At 36.8% G+C, this 21,251-nt stretch overlaps 1 protein-coding gene across 1 annotated transcript in view; it reads right to left on the bottom strand.

The window, feature by feature from the left end:
* Window positions 1–21,251, bottom strand: part of LARGE1 (LARGE xylosyl- and glucuronyltransferase 1) — a 447,356-nt gene that overhangs the window by 346,900 nt on the left and 79,205 nt on the right. Inside the window, exon 2 of the mRNA XM_070756235.1 lies at window positions 9,533–9,716. Coding sequence (XP_070612336.1) covers window positions 9,533–9,638 — 106 coding nt within the window. The 5' untranslated portion in view covers window positions 9,639–9,716. The remainder of the gene's footprint in view (window positions 1–9,532; window positions 9,717–21,251) is intronic.

Raw genomic sequence — 21,251 nt, 5'->3', positions numbered from 1 at the left:
GGGTGGGGGGATCCGAACGCTGTTTTGAATTTCACATTCCAAGTGGCCCAAATGCCAAAGGCGAACTTCCGCACCTCAGGAGTTAGCTCGCAAACGGCGCGGCTGTTTTAAAACATCGCTGCCGGCCTGGGGGGGGAGAGGGAAAGGGGGGAGAGGGGGAGAGAAAGAGAGAGGGAGAGAGAGAAAGAGAGAGGGAAAGGGGGGGAGAGGGGGAGAGAAAGAGAGAGGGATAGAAAGAGAGAGAGTGAGAGATGCTCAGTGAGCCTTTCTTTGAAGTTGCCTTTCTTTCTTTCTTTCTTTCTTTCTTTCTCTCTCTCTTTCTTTTTCTCTCTTGCTCTTTCATTCTTTTTTCTTTCTCTTTCTTTCTTTCTTTCTCTTTCTTTCTTTCTTTCTTTCTCTTGCTTTCTTTCTTTCTCTTGCTTTCTCTCCTTCCTTCCCTCCTTCCATTTCTTTCATTCTCCCTCTCTATTTTTATTTCTCTTTCATTTTCTTTCTTTCTCTCTTGCTTGCTTTCTTTCTTGCTCTTTTTCTTTCTCTCTTTTACCTTCCCTTCCTCTATTTCTTGCTTTCCTTTTCCTTCCTCCCTTCTTTCCTCCCTCTACAGGATTGGGTGGCAGTGAAGTTACTCTCCCCTTTCATAAGTTTCCTTGCTTCCTTCCTCTGTTCCTGTCCCTTCACCCTTTCTTTCTTCCTTTCTTCCTTTCTTCCTTTCTTTCTTTCCTTCCTTCGTTTCCTCCCTCCATTTCTTGCTTTCCTTTTCCTTCCTCCCTTCTTTCCTCCCTCTACAGGATTGGGTGGCAGTAAAGTTGAATAAATAACTACAGTTTAATGAATAAAAATAAAAGTTTGCCATGTTGATTGTTTTGGGTAAAAAGAGGAAGGGAAGGAAAACTCTCAGCTTATCATCTTATTAATAAGTAAAGTTACATTTATTCTTGCAATGTCTTTTTGCATAATTTAGACTAACTTTGTGAGTTTTTTGAGGGCTGGAACCAATTAAAATTATTTACATTAATTCCTATGGGGAAAAGTCGTTCGAGATAAGAGCTGCTCGACTTAAGAGCGCAGGTCCGGAACGAATTAAACTCGTATCTCGAGGTACCACTGTAATGAGCATAATGTCGCTATGTTACATTGCAAAAATACAAGTTTATTTGGGAGATAATCCTTGTTTTACTCTGATGAACAAATTTATGATCAAGATTCTGTCGAAGTTCTGATTATAATTCACATTTAGAAGTTCATTAAAGTGGTATTGTATTCCAATCAAGGAGAATAATTGCAAAACTGTTTGTTCTCACTTATTTTCCTATCTTTCTCCTATTATCCTATCCAGTGCTTTCATTGAAAAATAGATTTCAATCTATGCTACCAGAAGATATAGCAGAATTCAACTGAATGTTGATATTAAATTAGTTGTAATTACTGGCCAAAGATACAAAATGGCATGGTGGTAATTGTAAGTGGATGTCTATCATTCAAAAGGACATACCTTTCCTTTCACACCAAACTGTTACTGACAAAACAAGCTGTCCATTTATTTACCCAGCATTCAACAAAAGTTTGTTTTTAAAAAGTGAAATGTTTATTGAGTATTTTAGATATTTATTACGTCAGTTTGTGACTACATGAAAATAAAGTCCACCAGTCTGATAACCAACATTAAAAATAAACAAGAAAGACTTTTTGATTCATTTTAAAAAAACCTGGATAGTTTCCTAAAGATCATTTTCAAACATTTTTGACAATTTAAACAAAACAAATAACAGCTCAGTGGAAACATCAAAAAGGAATCGTCCTCAGCTTTTCATGAAGATGTTAAGAGCTGTAACTTTCTCCATGCAAAGTATATTTCAGACATGAAGCTGCAGCAGTTTAAATCATAGTTCAAGAGGCAGGCGATTCAAACCTGAACAAATCTCACACTGCTACAAGTTCAGCATTATTTGATTGTAATCTACCGTACTTTACAATCACTCAAGATTCAGCTTCCGGTTGAATGACACTTAAGTTTCAGACTGGTAACTGCCTCAAGGAACTGAAAGTTGGGATTATCTATATTTGTAATATAAGATTTTTGGGGATGAAAATGGGAAATAATTAGATTCATACTGTCATTTTCTGCTTTTAAGAAGAGAGGGAGCATCATATAAGGAATGCTGGTAAAATGGAAACTATATGGTGGAAGCTGAGGCTCTTTAGGGGGAAAATGCTTTTACACTATTGTTTTTATGCAATTAGATTCTGTCTCTTGGGTCAACATAAATCCAGTAAAGAAAATGTTCAGTAGTGCTCGATTCAGAAGTGCTCTGCACCTCTATTTCTACTAGTTTTTTCTCATCATTCCTATCACCCATTTCCTCCCACTTGGGGCTGTATGACTGTAACTTGTTGCTTGTATCCTAAGATTTTTATTAATATTGATTGTTTCTTCATTGCTTATTTGACCCCTATGACAATCATTAAGTGTTCTACCACATGTTTCTTGACAAATCTATATTTTCTTTTATGTACACTGAGAGCATATGCACCAAGAGAAATTCCTTGTGTGTCCAATCACACTTGGCCGATAAAGAATTCTATTCTGTTCTGTTTTGCTCTATTCTATTCACACCCAACATGCTACCATCCTAAGAAAGAGGGGTAAAAAATCATCTCTCATCTTCACAGAAGTTTGAGGTGGCAAAAATCAGGCAAGAGTCCTTTAATATTACAATCAGGGTCCTTCGAAAAGGATATACAGTGATACCTCATCTTACAAACACCTCGTCATACAACCTTTTCGAGATACAAACCCGGGGTTTAAGATTTTTTTGCCTCTTCTTACAAACTATTTTCACCTTACAAACCCACCGCCGCCGCTGGGATGCCCCGCCTCTGGACTTCTGTTGCCAGCGAAGCACCCGTTTTTGTGCTGCTGGGATTCCCCTGAGGCTCCCCTCCATGGGAAACCCCACCTCCGGACTTCCATGTTTTTGTGATGCTGCAGGGGAATTCCAGCAGGGAATCCCAGCAGTGCAAAAATGGATGCTTCGCTGGCAACGGAAGTCCGGAGGTGGGGTTTCCCATCAAGGGGAGCCTCAGTGAAATCGCAGCATCACAAAAACACAGAGGTCCAGAAGTGGGGTTTCCCTGAAGCATCACAAAAACATGGAAGTCTGAAGGTGGGGTTTCCCATGGAGGGGAGCCTCAGGGGAATCCCAGCAGCACAAAAACGGGTGCTTCGGCTGGCAAAAGGGGTGAATTTTGGGCTTGCACGCATTAATCGCTTTTCCATTGATTCCTATGGGAAACATTGTTTCGTCTTACAAACTTTTCACCTTAAGAACCTCGTCCCAGAACCAATTAAGTTCGTAAGACGAGGTATCACTGTATTTGACTATACTACAGACCTTGGATACTATTTATAAGATGCTGCAGCTCTTTTGCAGAAAAAAAGAGTTTCTTATAAAATTTCAGAAATAACATTCTTCATCATTTTAATAAATAAGGACAGCATATCAGAAAAAAAACTTGAAACTGTTCAAGGTTCTATTTCTTCCTGTTCTTTTTATCATGTCTTTGTTTACCATACCTACATTTTCTAGCTGACAGTGCCTGCTTTGATCATGCCCGACTTCCTTTATTGGAACTGGACATGGAGATCAGCATGATTCAAACCTCTCCTCCCTCGCCCCACTTGATTTTCTTTGATGCTCGTTAATTCATTGCTTTAGCTCAAATTGATTACTGTTAAGCTTGTGCGGGGTTTTTTTAAACAGAGAATATCTACATTTGTTCCTCGAGGGCTCTCTCAAGCAAAAGTCTCTATCCTTTTCTCATCATAACTGTATAATTTGGATCTTCAGTAGAAATAGCTTGGCAAGATATTCTGGACAGAAAATAAAATGAGCTATCAATGCTGGCTTAAACCAAAGGCCTATTTGATCCACAATTCTATTCCAGGAATATCTATGAAGAATGAACAAATAGGATGTGAATACACTAGCATCCTCCTGTTTGCCTTTTTGTTGAAATGCACCGAGCCTTTGATCGTGAAGTTAATATATAGCCCTTATGACGGTTAGCTATTACAATTCTTATTCTCCTTGCATCTGTTTACCCTTCCTTTGAAATTCCTCAGGTGGTGACTGCAATATATTTTATGATGTAGAAATTCATAGTTTTCAGCACACATTATTTAGAGATCCTTATTATCATCTCCCATCATTCAATTTCACTGGATGTATCTGGATTCTAACATAAAGACAAAAAACCCCTTCTATTTATTATTATTATCTAAACTATGCATGAGCTTTGCTGATATCTTTTTTTCCTATGTGGTGTTCTGTCTGGGTCACTCCAGAAGCCAATACCAATCCAAAAATAGAAGCCAGACACACTGGTAAAAGGCAAAGGCAGTTTTATAAAATTCAAGAAAAACACAGGTAATAGTAAATGTCCTTACAAACAGGAAAATGCTGTATCTTCAGATATATTCACGAAGGCCAAAAGTCCATGCAGCAATACAGAATTCTTGCTGCCAAGCCAAGGCTGTAGATAGCAGACCTATACCTCCCACGGATCTTCCAAAGCTGCTGGGCCACAAGCCAGGAACAGAGACACCGAGAAACAAGACAGGATAACGCCACGCCAAGCTGATAACACTCCACATGGCTTAAAGGGCTTGCCTGCCTTTTAAACCCTGCTGATGAGTCCCACACCCAAACCCAGCTGTTTCTACTTCAATGGTTATAATATCTCTTTAACTGCTCCTTTCGTTGCTCTGAACGTCGCTGTCTCATGTCAATGACAGCTTGTGCGTCATCACCTAATGACTCCAAGCTACTGGCTGGGGAGAGCCCCCCCCCTCCGGGGCTCTCATGCTGTTCTCCTTCATCCCATTCCTGATTTTCCTTTCCCCCGTCCGACTGTTCAGCCCCCTCCTCTGCGCTGTCATCCTCCTCCGGGCATGGAGCCAGCAGAGACACAGCTGGTCCCTGAGCAGCCTCAGGCTGAATCACAACATGTGGTATCTTTTTTTAATAGAAGAACGGATAATTTTGACTACCATTTTTTGTATTTTTTTCTGGTTCTACAATATCCTTTCAATATCATGAAACTTGGCCATGTTAGACTTCTCAGAGGAAAAAGAGGAGTCAGATGATCCCATCTACCTAAAATAAAAACCTAAACATATGACTGATGCCAGTTTCAAACACTCTAGCCTAAGATTCACTATTAAAGACTGAGATGTAATTTCACAGCCTATCTAAACATTATTGTCACCAGGCTGAATAAGCAAGGCATTATAAAAGTGATGTTTTCAAAAGAAGGCACCTGGGAATTATGATTTGGTAAGAATATCTAGTATGCCAACCAGTGTTCCCTCTAATTTTTTTGGGGGGTGGGCGGAAAAGTATAGTGTCTGAGGGCAGTCCCTTCGGGACTGGGCGGCACAGAAATAATAAATAAACAAACAAATAAATAAATAAATAAAAAACCCACCCTGTTTTGCCTCAGAGAATTTCAAAATAAAATACTGTACTGTGTGTCTATAACAGTGAGCTCATAATAGGACAACTCTATCAATATCAAAATGCCACTTAAATAGTTGAGCTAGTTTCAAACTAGATTTTGATTTTCTTTCTCTCTTCCTTACTCCCATTCTTTTTCTTTCTCTTTTCCTTCCTCTCTTTTTCCTGTCTGTTTCTCTCTCTTCCTCTCTTCCTCTCTCTCTCCTTCCCTCTCACTCTTTCCCTCTCGGCTTCTGGGCAGGTTTGGAAAACTCTGAGTTGATGATGATTTTTAAGTGAGCGATTGCTCACTGCTCAACTTAGAGGGAACTATGATGCCAACTCCCCACAGAGATTAGAACTGCCCCTACTCTCCTTGCCTTTCATAAGCTCCTTAAAACCCAACTTTGTCATCAGGCATGGGGGAACTGAGACATCTCCCCTGGGCATATACAATTTATGCATGGTATGCTTGTATGTATGTTTGCTTAGTAAATGGGGTTTTTTTAATATTTTAAACTATAATTTAGATTTGTCATGAATTGTTTTATTTTGTTGTGAGCCGCCCCGAGTCTGCGGAGAGGGGCGACATACAAATCTAAATAATAAATAAATAAATAAATAATAAAATGCTTGTATGACCTTGTGGCCAGATCAAGTTGGATAGGCTATAATTGAATTAAAGTTTTTGAAGTATCAACCTGGACAGACTTGTGGTACATCACAGTCCATTAATTTATTATCATTATTGTACCTGGCTAGATTCCCTAATGATTCCTGGTTCATTATATGTAAACTTTTATGTCTCATAAATAGAAACAGTTCCATAAGAGCAGGTTGGTTATAACTTCTAGTATGTCTCCATGACAACTTACTTATGTAAGAGAAGTCTGTTACTTGTAATTCTATATGACTGGTTACCTTTGTGTCTCAAAGCATGATTGCTGATTATAAGTTATTCATTGTCTGTTATGACTTGAGTATTCCTTTTTATGTCTCTCTGGCCATGGGTAACCTTACTTGGAAGTAGAACTTTCAAGTTCCTGGAAGGTCCTGAAATTACATAATTTTACATTCTGTCCTGCTGCATGACAGAAAAATAGAAAGTATATTCAGGAGTCCAACTGAAAGTCTCTAAAAACACTAGGATATTGCTTTTTATTTTTTCTTGTTTCTGTAATAAGTCTCAACATGGAATTAATTTTTAATAACAAAACATTGTCATTTGGCGGGACCCAGGGGAAGAGCCTTCTCTGTGGTGGCCCCGACCCTCTGGAACCAACTCCCCCCCGGAGATTAGAATTGCCCCCACCCTCCTCGCCTTTCGTAAGCTCCTAAAAACCCATCTCTGCCATCAGATATTCTTTCCCCCTAAGCCTTTACAATTTATGCATGGTATGCTTGTTTGTACGTATGTTTGGTTTTACAAATAAGGGGTTTTTTTAGATATTTTTAGAATTGGATTTACATGCTGTTTTTGTTGCTGTTGTTAGCCGCCCCGAGTCTGCGGAGAGGGGCGGCATATAAATCCAATAAATAATAATAATAATAATAATAATAATAATAATAATAATAATAGATCAACCTTTTTATCTCTAACAACCAGACAATTCATTTCTTATATGGATTCATCAACTTCATAACAGAGGATGAGACAACCTTCTATTATTATTTTTTGGGGTTTTTTTTAGTTTCACAGACATGCAATTAAGTCATGATTTTAATTTTTGACTTCTTTTAGATTCTCAATTTCAATTTTCCATGTCAAAGTCTTTACCATAGTGATCTCTCTCAACTACCCACAATCAATTGAGACTTTCACATAATATCCTGCATGGCATCTTTGATAAGATACAGCAGGTATACATTACATTAGATTACTAGTCTAAGTCACATCAGAATTCCATGCTAACGATGAAAATAGTAGAAGTTAGGTCTGACATATTCTGTCCAATATGGCAAAAGAAACCAAATTTTAACCAAAGCACATTTTATCCTTTTATCAAAGCTAGGATTTCTAATACAGAAACTAACTTAGAAGTCAACATACTGTTACCCACCTCTCAATAATTAGAACAGCTATGCATTATATGAACACACACTCTGGAGTGCAAAAAACAGAACAACAGGGTCATTGGAAGTCCATTTTTCTGAACTTCCGGTTTGCCTGTTGGGTGGTTTTTTGCACTCTGGGGCATCAGGAAAGCATCCCTGAAGCCTCCGGAGGGTGAAACAGCCTTCCCGAAGGCCAAAAATCATCTGGCTAGCACACACATGTGCACTGGAGCTGACATACAGAAACACCTCGCATGCCCTCTGATATGGCTTCATGTGGCACATGTGCATTAGGTTCGGCATCACAGCTCTAGGTACTAAATATAACAAGCTAAAATTTGTTTGGCAAAGCACCATTGATTAAAATTAATTTTCTTCTGGAACAATATAGGAATAAATCAAATATTCTGGCTTAGGCCAGCCCTTGATCCAATTTCATAGGTTGTATTTTATGGTTTTAAATGGTCAATTCATCTATGAAAAGAAGTTTTCAGGAGAATCCATGAAATAAGATTTTAAAAGAAAAACCTCTCAACTCATTACGGGCTATTAACAAGTTCAGTGGCCAAGGAAAGAAGAAAAAGAATGAAGCTGATAAAATAAAAAATAAATGTTCACATTAAGCTAAACCATTTTCTTGAAGTTCATAAAACAGAATATCCTACGAAAATAGACTAACAATCCTGGACCTAGAAAGCCTAGAACTACGGCGCCTAAAACACGATTTGAGTATTGCCCACAAGGTCATATGCTGCAACGTCCTACCGGTCAATGACTACTTCAGCTTCAACCGCAACAACACAAGAGCACGCAACAGATTCAAACTTAATACGAACCGCTCCAAACTTGACCGTAAAAAATATGATTTCAACAATCGAGTTATCGAAGCGTGGAACTCATTACCAGACTCAATTGGGTCAACCCCTAACCCCCAACATTTCTCCCTTAGACTCTCCACGATTGATCTCTCCAGGTTCCTAAGAGGCCAGTAAGGGGCGTACATAAGTGCACTGGTGTGCCTTTCGTCCCCTGTCCAATTGTTCTTTCCTTTCTCTCACTTATCATATATATCTTCTTTCTTTCATATACCCTCTCCTCTAAGTTCACTTTTACCCTTATATATATTACTACATGTCTATTTTCTTCCTATGTATCTGTGTATTGGATGAATGAATGAATGAATGAATGAATGAATGAATGAATGAATGAACCAACCAACCAACCAACCAACCAACCAACCAACCAACCAACCAACCAACCAACCAACCAACCAACCAACCAACCAACCAACCAACAAACAAATAAAACAAAAAAATCCCTAAAAAATTGTAAAGGCTTAGTACAGGTAATAAGAAATCATTCAAACATGAAAAGATATTTCCTATGACATGACAGTTTTGCTTGAGCTTTTTTGAGCATTAAAACCAAATAAATTATAATAATAAAATACATCTGTTCCCTTGAAAACTACTAAAAATAAAGATATAAAGAACTACATCTAATACACAATGTTTATATCAAAAACTCATGCAGATTGCTTCCAACTACATTGCCATCAGTTCTGAAACTGCCTTTATAGAGACAGCTGTGTACACACATACATACATAAGTAAATAAGGCATAAATGTACAGATATCATAACTTTTTTTTCAAAGCTTCAGAGTTAATTGTTGAAATACTTGTTCCTAATTGTCAGTTGGAGAAAAATCAGTCTAAGCTGTTGATAAATCAATGGATACTTTAGTTCTCGTAACAAGTACACCCACAGAAGTGAACCAACCTGATGATAAAGAATATGGGTATTGACAGTATCACAGCTATGCAAAGACAGCTTCCTAGTCCCTTAGGAGATGAGGAAAACAGGAGAGGGAACAACTTCATCCAATCTGTCCCAAGGCTACTAGATCTGAAGTGACATTGATGAAAATACTTGAACTCACCAATCCCCAGACTCTAATATCAAGCAGGTTCTTTTTTCTTACCTTCAAAGCTCCCGGCAAACAGGTAAATCCAGGTTATAGCAGGAACGAAAAGCAGAGTCAGAGAGGCAGCCAGGAATTTCCGTCGCCCTCTGCAAATTCCCAGCATTCTCTCTGAAGTGAAGCTTCCCAACCTGGTCCTGTTCCTATGTCGGAAGCATGGAGTCCATAGTCTCCCACATATTATCTGAAAGCAAGAGAAAGTAATGTAATCTATGCAGCTTAGCACTTTCTCACTTCAAAAAAAAAAATCATACTTTTTCATAGCCCCTGCAAAACTAACATTTAAAAAACAGCCATGCATGCTGTAAAACCCAGTCCAAGTCAGTGCACTGTAAAAGGTAGGAAACTGCAAATGTGTGCCTTACGTGCATGATGAAAGAGCATAAATCAATAGTGTTATTATACTAGCTCAGGTACCACGCATGGTTTATTTAAAACAACAATAAACAGAAACTATAGCGAACAGTAATTGGAATAATAATATTTTTCCACAAAAGCCATTTTATTTTACCACTTTTCAGTGTATATGCAACCGTGTGAATATCTGTAAATGAAAGTAAGAGTTGGCAAACATATGGGACATGTAGTTAGAAAGAACCTTTGCTGTACAGTGGTACCTCTACTTACGAACTTAATTCGTTCCCTGACCAGGTTCTTGAGTAGAAAAGTTTGTAAGAGGAAGCAATTTTTCCCATAGGAATCAATGTAAAAGCAAATAATGCATGCGATTGGGGAAACCACAGGGAGGGTGGAGACCCTGTTTCCTCCCAGGAGATCCCTAGAGCTTTCTCCCCACCTTTTCCCAGCCTGTTTCCTCCCAGGAGATTCCTAGAGAGGCCCTACAGAGGCTTCTCCCTGCCTTTTCCAGTTACAGTTTTGAAGGCTCAGGGTTTGTAAGTGGAAAATGGTTCTTGAGAAAAGGCAAAAAAAATCTTTAACACCCGGTTCTTATCTAGAAAGGTTTGTGAGTAGAAGCGTTCTTAGGTAGAAGTATCATTGTATTCTTGTAAAGATTACTCTTAACAAGGAGTGATAAAGTTAAACTGTTGCTATATAATTGCAAAATTGCTTTGAAATTGGATATATTGGATCAGTATGACTTCATTCTTAGCATTATTTCCTACCAACCAGCTTGATAATTAAAGAAACTTGGATTCAAAGAAATTCGACACAAAGCCTTCTTGGTTTAATTTCTATGTTTTAAATTCCTAATTTTAACCGTTCCTCTTGTTTGTTTGTAGTCAAACTACAGTGTATATGAAAGCAAAACATAGTTTCTGTTATTGTTAATTTCACATTTAGTTGTATACATTGAAGAAATAAAGCCACTTATTGAAAGAAATATATGTTTAAAAACAAATTATTGAAAGTGGATTTGGGGATCAAGTAAAAGAAAGAAAGAAAGTTGAATAATTTCAAGAATGATATCAAAAACAGTAAGAAGAATTTAAACATGCCTGGGATAAACATATATCCATCCTAAGATAAAATACAGAAAATAGTATAAGGGCAGACTAGATGGACCATGGGGTCTTTTTCTGCCGTCAGACTTCTATGTTTCTAAGAAGGGGAAAAAAACCTGAAACATCAGTGAAGAAGATATTGTCCATTGCAATGGTGGATCACTCCCAGTTTGGCCCAGTTCTGTGAACTGGTAGCGCCTGCAGGAGAAGGCTCTGCCCACCCACCTGGGATGCTTCTGCACATGTGCAGAAGCATTGCATGTGTGCACAAAGGTGCACATGAACCAATAGCAAAGGGTTTTAGAACCCACTATTGACTATTTTGAAATTATCTCCCATGGCTAAAGCAAGATCACTATCCTTGTCTAATATTTAATGGCCTTTAATTAAATAAATAATATTAATCAAAACATGCAGCACATTTCCTTTGCATATCCTTAATTGCAATACTCATAATTAAGTGATAATATAATCTCCATTCAGATTTCATAGCATGTTATGCCAACCACAGATTGAGAAAGCAAAACTGCAAATATCTGCTATTCATTATACTACTAATGATTTTAGTAGTTTAAGGCTGTGAAGACCTGGCTTTGCCGGCAGTCCTGGGGGCCATGAATGTTAACATCTGTCATGGCCAAGTTAAGATTGATTGACATGCATGTTTGTTTTGATTAGATTGCTCAGTGGGTTTTATAATGGGGGTTTTATTGTTTTTAGCATTTTATATTTGATTTTTATCACTATTGTATTGTAAGCCGCCTTGAGTCTCATGAGATTGGGTGGCATAGAAGTCAAATTAAATCATTGGAAACTAAATGTATGAATTATAAACAGAACATAAGATATATATGGTAATGACAAGGATATACTGTATTCTACCTACGTAGTTTAAGAAATAGATTATTGAGTTATAAATTTTTATGTATTACTATGCAACAATTCTACTATTTTCCTAAACCATTTGATTCTGTATTTTTCCCCCTCCCCTCTTCTTTTCTTGTTTATATTCCCCTTTTTTATTAATTTAATAAATAAATAATTTTTTAAAAAGAAGTCAACTTAATAAATCATGAAGTAGAGAGGAAGATTTTGCTTAACTTATCAGTAACAACTCTTAATTATTCTTGCAAAGTAAATTTCATTATTATTTCCTTTCTTCAAGAATCTGAAGGCAGGATCTAGGCCAAATCAAAACGTTATGATTCAATTATTAATATAAATATTATCTTTAAATATATACAATGAGATGTTACAATTGCAGCATTCTCACACAAAAGAAGTGCGTATTCTCTTATTCACAAATCTAGATTCAAAACTGTAATTAAAAATCTTCCCAAGCACTGAGAATATATACAATGAGCACAGCTTTGGAAAGCAAAGCAAAGATTTAGTAGCATTAAAGTTCCATAGAGAACTTAAATAATTAATCTAATATTTAACAAATACCTCTTTTGTTTCATTTAATCTCTATGCCATTGTCAGAGAATCACACAGCACTTTCCTTTATGAAGGAAAGATTTAATACCAAAATTGAAAATGCAGCAAAATTTATATATTAAATTCTTACACATTCTTATACAATTCTACACAAAATTATGAGTAGCCAATTGTATGATTCAGATGTGTGTGTGTGTGTGTGTAAAGAGAGAGTAGGGAGGGAGAAGAGAGGAGAGAGAGAGAGCTGCTACACATAACTTCATAAATATTTTTAGTAGACTTTATTTCTCCTTTTTTCATCAGTTGCTATGTTTTATTTGCCTAATTTTCACATGGAAAAACAAGTACGGTAATACAGCATTCATCTGTTATTATGATATGTTCACTGTGCTGTGTAGCATTCACTTCATTGCAGGAATAGAAATTATAACTATATGTTATTTCTAATTTTCTATGAGTGTAAATATTTAAATTTTAATTTAGGAAAAAGAAATTTGTGGAAAAAAATTATGCCTTGATGCCTATTCGTTTTTACTGAAGGTGATATTTTTAACTAGTAATAACAGTATGAAGCTGGCTCCAAATTTTCTTAAAACTTCAGTGCTGAAGATAACAGGAATAATGTTAACAAATAGCATAATCACTGTGATATAACTGGATTTCATTTTTCCCCCACTCAACAAAACAACATAAATATGGGAGATGCGAATCTCAGTTAATTGTAAATACATTAATTAAGTTTCCCAAAATATCTTATAGAAGTGTTATTCCCACATCAAAAATAGGAACATGAATCATCCTTTTTAAAAGTAAATAGTAGAGAAAAATGAGTTATGTGTTATAAAAACAATGAATTTTAAACAAGTTATAATATGGGAGTCTATAACCCATAATGAAGATTTGACTGCCTGATTGATAAATAATAATAATAATAATAATAATTATTATTATTATTATTATTATTATTATTATTATTTAGATTTGTATGCCGCCCCTCTCCAAAGACTCTATATACTATAGAAATTGAGATAATATTTAAACTACAGAATTTTAGATAGCAATCTATGAAGAGCTATCAATGTCACCATTAGTTCTAAAGAAACATACTAGCCAGAATTCAGAGTTAATTTTAAGGAAATTTAGCTAACTCTTTAACTGTTCTAACCAGGTGACATACATCACTCCTGAGATTTCAAGACAAATGTGAGGAAATAAGAAAAAATAGACTTGCTTTCAAATTTTAAATATACAGAATAAAAAGAGGCACAAAAGAAAAGACAAAATCACAAAGAAGTCGAGGATGATAATCTGTACAGTTGAAGATTTTTATTAATATTGTTTTCTCATTGCTTATTTGACCCCTATGACAATCATTAAGTGTTGTATCTCATGACAAATGTATATTTTCTTTTATGTACACTGAGAGCATATGCCACAAAGACAAATTCCTTGTGTGTCCAATTACACTCGGCCAATAAGAATTATATTCTATTGAATTCTATTCTAAAGATTTCTATTCTATTCTATTGAATCATTTCAATAGAACCAAATGAACATTAGCTGCAGTGACATAAAGAATCACAATAAAGTTTTTAAAAGACATACTGATGAAATTCCAATTTCACACAAGTATATTCGGGCCAAAAAAATTCACAAATGGAAGATGTCACCTGGAAATTTATAATTGTGATAACATGCAAAGCTCTTCTCACATCAGAAATTCAGCTTGCGGTACATTTTCAACTGAGCATTCATATGAGAAAATATTATTTTACTGAAAGAGTAGTAGATCCTTGGAACAAACTTCCAGCAGACGTGGTAGATAAATCCACAGTAACTGAATTTAAACATGCCTGGGATAAACATATATCCATCCTAAGATAAAATACAGAAAATAGTATAAGGGCAGACTAGATGGACCATGAGGTCTTTTTCTGCCATCAGACTTCTATGTTTCTATGTTTCTATGTTTCTACATGGCTTTTAGCAGTTTTCTCTATAAATATAACTCATCCATAGAACGTTCCATCTTGGCCATTTATAGCAGCAAAACAAATAACATAAATTTGAGGACCTAAGCTTATGAATTTTTGTGTGTATTTTTGTCTTCTAATGCTGAGTTTCTATTCTCTTACAAGAAAAAACAGAGAGGGAAAATACGTATCTCTAAATATCATTTAAACTCTTAAGAAACCCACAGAACCTCAACCAGTTTATTCTTATCTTAAATTTTAAACTCTTATAAATTAAAAGACAAGAAGCAAATTGAAGTGCCACAATCTAACAGTGTATGCATTATTTAGCAGACGACAATGCAATTAGGAAGGCAATGGTGATTTCACAGCCTAAAAGAAATGGGATTATATAACCTCCAAACAATGTGTGTATACAGTTGCCTCGTGCCTCTTTATTTCTTAAACTGAAGATTGTATACATTTTGTGAAGATCAATAAAATCTCATTTGCAAACAGCATAGCTAACACTGAAGGTTGAAATTCTTTTTTTTTTTTTTGAGAATCTCTTTATTAATTTTTCTTATATCATTCCCATCACATATTATTTTGAATTACAGATTATACATATTCTCAGTTAACATTCTGACAGTAAGTTTTGACCGGTTTCATTTCATTATATACATTGTATTTCATACTTTTAAATTCTAAAATCTATTACGTTCATTAATTATACACGGTAACTGTAGGTCGTTTCAATTGTACTGTTGTTTCATATTATGTTGCTTTTATGTTCTCTTTTGAACCCATTCATGCCATTTTTGCCATGTTCTTTTTGATTCTATTAATTTATTTCCCTTAATTGAATTCGTGAATTCGTCCATCTCTACACATGCATATATCTTATCTATAATTAAATCTTCCGTTGGTATCTGATCACTTTTGCAGAGTTGTGCTATCGCAATTCTCGTGGCGGTGTTTATATGTGTTGTGAGGAGCATTGTTTGTTTTGAAATTCTTAATGTGTATAGATACGTATATATATTTATGGTCCTGTAATCCCTCAATTTGGAACACTTATCTACAAATATTTCTAATATTCGTAGATAACTACTGCTTTGATTTATAAAATGTAGTCTGCTGATTGGGATCTTTTAATAATTTAACTGAAGAAACTTTCTTCTGTTAAATCTTAAGACAGTACCAAAATGCTAAGCAAGGCTTCTTTTTAAAGAAACCATAATTGCAGAGCTATCATACAATGAATATAATCATACCTGTTTATTTGCTTCTACACTAAATACAGGATGTGAAGCTGTTCTCTGTTGTGTCCAGGAGAAACTACTTTTAAAATCATATTTAAGAAGTGTTAAAATGCAGATGTTGTGAATTAAGATACAGAATTCTGAATAACCAATTATATCTCAGAAACTATATTAAAATATCTTCAGCCTAAAATAATTCCAACGGATCTGGATTACCTTTTAAAAGCTAATATACAATTTGTTAGGAAAAATATATAGTAGGTACAGATAACTGACTTAAGACCATTTGTTTAGCAACGGAGAGGGGCGGCATACAAATCTAAATAAACAAACAAGCAAACTGTACAAAGTTATGAAGAGGTTGGGAAAAAGTAAGTTATAATCATCATTTGTTCATGATCCAAGTGTGTTTGGCAACAATTTACATTTATGGAAATTGCAGCATCATTTCCATTTACAATATTCCCAGCTGTCTTCTGACAAGCTAAGTCAATGAAGAAGTTGGCAGGAAAGGTTGCAAGGTGTGGTCATCTGATGTCTTGCTAAACAACCACGGTAAATGAGCCAAAGTGGCACAGCAGGTAGAGTGCAGTACTGAAGGCCACTAAAGCTGACTGCTAGATCTGCAGGTCAGCGGTTCAAATCTTATCACCGGCTCAAGGTTGACTCAGCCTTCCATCCTTCCGAGGTGGGTAAAATGAGGACACGGATTGTGGGGGCAATATACTGGCTCTGTTAAAAAGGGCTATTGCTAACATGTTTGTAAGCCGCCCTGAGTCTAAGGAGAAGGGCGGCATGAAAAATCAAACAAACAAACCAACAAATAAAAATATAAACAAATAAATAAATAAATAAATAATTCCTTTAACAGACAACATGACAAAAAAGTTTGTAAAATTGCATGTTGTCAAGTCATACACCATAACTGTACTGCTTAACAACAAATTTTACAATCCCAATTGTGGTCATAAGTCAAGGACTACCTGTACTCTGAGCCTTTACACCAAATAGGATTGTTTAGTCAAAAGACATTCCAAGATGGAAAGAGAACTAAAGAACCAACAGCCTGACATCAATATCTAGGAGGATTCTAGAGCAGATCCTAAAGCAACCGATCTGTTAAGTGCTTTAAACACAATGTAGTAATTACCAGATGTCAGCACAGATTTATCAAAAGTAGGGTTTCGCTAAAGTAACCTTATCTCACGTTTTGATTGGATAATTTCCTTAACATATTGCGGGAATGCTCTAAGCATGCCATCTTTCTCTTAGCAAACAGCTGACACGAAAGCCATTGACACTTTCATTGCCAATTAGTAAGCTGGGGCTGGAAGGTGTGACAGTTTAGTAGATATACGATTGGTTCAAAAATTGTATTCCAAGAGTACTCATCAGTGGTTGGTTCTTTGTTAAACTGAGGAAGATACTGAACAAGTTGTTCAGTTCTGCTCCCTGTTTTAACATTAATTAATTGATGAAGTGTTGAATCCTTATCAAACTGCAACATAAATTTTGAGCTTACTTGTGGTTGAAAGTTGAGGAGTTCCTTATTCTCAACTAAAGAAATATAACTAGTGAAATGGGTGAAATTGGTTTTAAAAGTAGCAGAATTCATAGTGAGATATGCAAAGCACTTTGGGTAGGAAACAAATAAAATATACAGATCTAGGATGATATAGTTATTATATTATTATAGCGCCAAATATTTAGGAAAAAATAATTGATTACAATTATTGGAATAATTAATTACAAACTGAACATACTAAAGGAAAAGCCACTTTACAAGACATTGAGACGAAATTTATTTATTCAAATTTATTATACCTGCCCAGCTGCAATGGAAAATAACTTTTCCATTTATTTTGTATTGATCAAACACCAATTCAAGTATTGTGTCCAGTTCTAGGCATCACATTTTAAGTCGACTAAACAATGTCGTTTGGCGGGTCCCAGGGGAAGAGCCTTCTCTGTGGCGGCCCCAACTCTCTGGAACCAGCTCCCCCCGGAGATTAGAACTAGCCCCACCCTCCTTGCCTTCCGTAAACTCCTTAAAACCCACCTTTGCCACCAGGCATGGGGGAATTGAGATATCTCCCCTGGGCCTATACAATTTATGTATGGTATGTTTGTATATATGTCTGATTAATAAGGGGGTTTTAAAAAATGTTTTGTTTTTTTTAAAATATATATTTATTAATTTTTTCCTTTTTTTAAAAAAGTACATAGTCATATTTACAGATGAATCTACATGAATCTAAAAAATGTTTTTAAATTATTAGATTTGTTATGAATTGTTCTATTGCTGTTGTGAGCCACCCCGAGTCTACGGAGAGGGGCGGCATACAAATCTAATAAACAAATAAATAAATAAATAAATAAAGTTTAAACCTGAAGTTTAAGACACATGGATTAAGACACAGAGGGGGGTAAATTACTATGTTTGTTTGTTTCTGGAAAGACTGAGAATGATATAATACTTGAATGACATCACAGAGAAGGCCATAAAGAGGGTTTTTCCCTCACTCCAAAATAGCAATAGCATTTAGACTTATATACTGTTCCACAGTACTTTGCAGCACTCTCCAAGTCATTTACAATGTCAGCACATTGTCCCAAACAATCTGGATTCCCATTTGACTGACCTTGGAAGGATGGAAGGCCGCGTTAACCACAAACCACATCAGGATCAAACTCCAGTCTGTGGGCAAACTAGCCTACAATATTTCATTCTAACCAATGTGTCACCATTCATGGTTTGGTGTAAAATATTGGTATTATCTTACAGGAAAGAAAAATCTGGTTTAATGTTATAGGACAGTGATCGGCACTGGCTGCCGACCGGTTTCCGGTCACAATTCAAAGTGTTGGTAATGACCTTTAAAGCCCTTCATGGCATTGGACCAGAATACCTCCGGAACCACCTTCTACCGCACGAATTCCAGTGGCTGATAAGGTCCCACAGAGTTGGCCTTCTCCGGGTCCCGTCGACCAAACAATGTTGTTTGGCGTGCCCCAGGGGAAGAGCCTTCTCTGTGGCGGCTCCGACCCTCTGGAATCAACTCCCCCGGAGATTAGAATGGCCCCCACCCTCCTTGTCTTTCGCAAGTTACTCAAGACCCACCTATATCGCTAGGCATGGGGGAATTAAGACATCTCCCCCAGGCTTTCTTATATTTTATGTTTGGTATGTATGTGTTGTATGGTTTTTAAATTGTTGGGGGTTTTTAATATAATTTTATTATTAGATTTGTTCCATTGTTATACTGTTTTTATTATTGTTGTGAGCCGCCCCGAGTCTTCGGAGAGGAGTGGCATACAAATCTAATAAATTGAATTGAATTGAATGGAAACCTTTCTTTGCTCACGTGCCAAAAGGATGTGCGTGTCCACGATAGTTCTCATATGCGTGCCCACACCCATAATGCAATGTCCTCCCCCCATTCATGCACACACACACACACACACACACACACACACACAAACATGTACATATCCCTCACTGAAGCCTCCAGAGGCTATGGATGGCGAAAAATGGGCCCAACGTGCCTAACAGAAGTTTTTTTCACAACTTTCAATAGGGCCATTTTGCCATTTTTTGCCTTCCCCAGGCTTCAGGAGCCTGGAGAAGGTGAAAACAGCCTCCCCCTGCCTTCCGGCAGGCTGAAAATCAGCTAACCAGTGCAAACATGTGTGCTACAGCTGACAAAGGGCAACACCTCAAATGCCCTGAGATATGGCTTCGGATGCCACCTGTGCCATTGGTTCGCCACCCTGGTTATAGGAGAAAGTAAAAGCAGAAGCACCAGTCCTCCATAAAGGGAATGGCTTCTACTTCAAATTATGTGATCCAGCAAATGCTAAGCAACCATCTTCAATGAATGATTTAATTTGCATTCCTACCTGCAGCAGGGAGCTGGATTTACTAGTCCAAAGTGTTTCCTCTATCTCTATAATTATTTGACCGTTTGAATTGATATATTCTTTATGGACCCCTTGCATCCTGGACATAAATTGTGTCAACTCCTACCTTCAAAATATCACTATAGAGCACTGTACACCAAGACAACTAGACACAAGCATACCTCCGGAACCGCCTGCTACCGCACGAATCCTAGCGGCCGATAAGGTCCCACAGTGTTGGCCTTCTCTGGGTCACGTCGACTAAACAATGTTGTCTGGCGGGCCCCAGGGAAAGAGCCTTCTCTGTGGCGCCCCCGGCCCTCTGGAATCAACTCCCCCCAGAGATTAGAACTGCTCCCACCCTCCTTGTCTTCCGTAAACTACTTAAGACCCACCTATACCGCCAGGCCTGGGGGATTTGAGACACCTTTCCCCCAGGCTTATTGTAATTTATGTTTGGTATGTATGTGCTGTTTGGTTTTTAATTATGATAGGGTTTTTAGTTTTTTTGTTTGTTTTAATATTAGATTTGTGCCAGTATAATATTGTTTTTATCGTTGTTGTGAGCTGCCCTGAGTCTTCGGAGAGGGGCGGCATACAAATCTAATAAATTATTATTATTATTATTATTATTATTATTATTATTATTATGTTATTATTGTTATTATTATTGTCCCCCAAATACCATCACTCTGCTAAACAAATTATTCTATTCTATTCTAATTAAGATTTAAGATTGTAATAGACCTGGACTGGAGACAGATCAGAGTTCACTCTACAACACTCTTAAAATTAGGAAAAATCCAGTCTTCAACAAAATCACTTGACAGCTGACTAAAGAAATGAAGGTCTCATAGCCAAACCCCCCCCCCCCCCAAAAAAAAACCCTGCAAGTAGGATGTCCAATTACAGCAACAAAATTAACCTGTCAGAAAAATAAATTGGGATGCACAACAGTAAGTCAATTCTGGATCTGAATGAATTAGACTTTATCATACAAAAAAAGAAGATAAAAAGGAAAGTCAAATTTCTCTCCCTCCCTCCTCTTTCTGTGTGTATAATGGATAGAAGACATAAAGCATTTTCAGTTCCTAGCTTGTACGCACCAGTTTGTTTCTCTCCATGCCCATATATAATCTCTTTTGCTACCCTGAAATATTCTTCTTTGTACTCAATGTGAACTAAATTTGAAACGTAAGTTTCTAGTCCATAACAGAACAACAGAGTTGGAAGGAATCTTGAAGATCTCCTATTCCAACCCCTTGCACAAGCAGGAAATCCTATACCATTTCAGACAAATGGTTGTCCAATCTCTTCTTAGAAACCTGCAATGTTGGAGCTCCCACAACTTTTGAAGTTATTTATTTTATTTATTTATTACTTAGATTTGTATGCCGCCCCTCTCCGAAGACTCGGGGCGGCTCACAACACGTGGAAACAAATCATAAATAATCTGACAATTTAAAATATTTAAAGATTTAAGAAAGACCCCATATACTAACAGACATACACACAAGCATACCATATATAAATTAAACATGCCCAGGGGGAGATGTTTCAGTTCCCCCATGCCTGACGGCAAAGGTGGGTTTTAAGGAGTTTACGGAAGGCAGGAAGAGTAGGGGCAGTTCTAATCTCCAGGGGGAGTTGGTTCCAGAGGGCCGGTGCCGCTACAGAGAAGGCTCTTCCCCTGGGGCCC

The sequence above is a fragment of the Erythrolamprus reginae genome, chromosome 6 (assembly GCF_031021105.1).
Source record: "Erythrolamprus reginae isolate rEryReg1 chromosome 6, rEryReg1.hap1, whole genome shotgun sequence".
Taxonomy (NCBI): Eukaryota; Metazoa; Chordata; class Lepidosauria; order Squamata; family Dipsadidae; genus Erythrolamprus; species Erythrolamprus reginae.
This window is presented reverse-complemented; position numbering and strand designations above follow the sequence as displayed.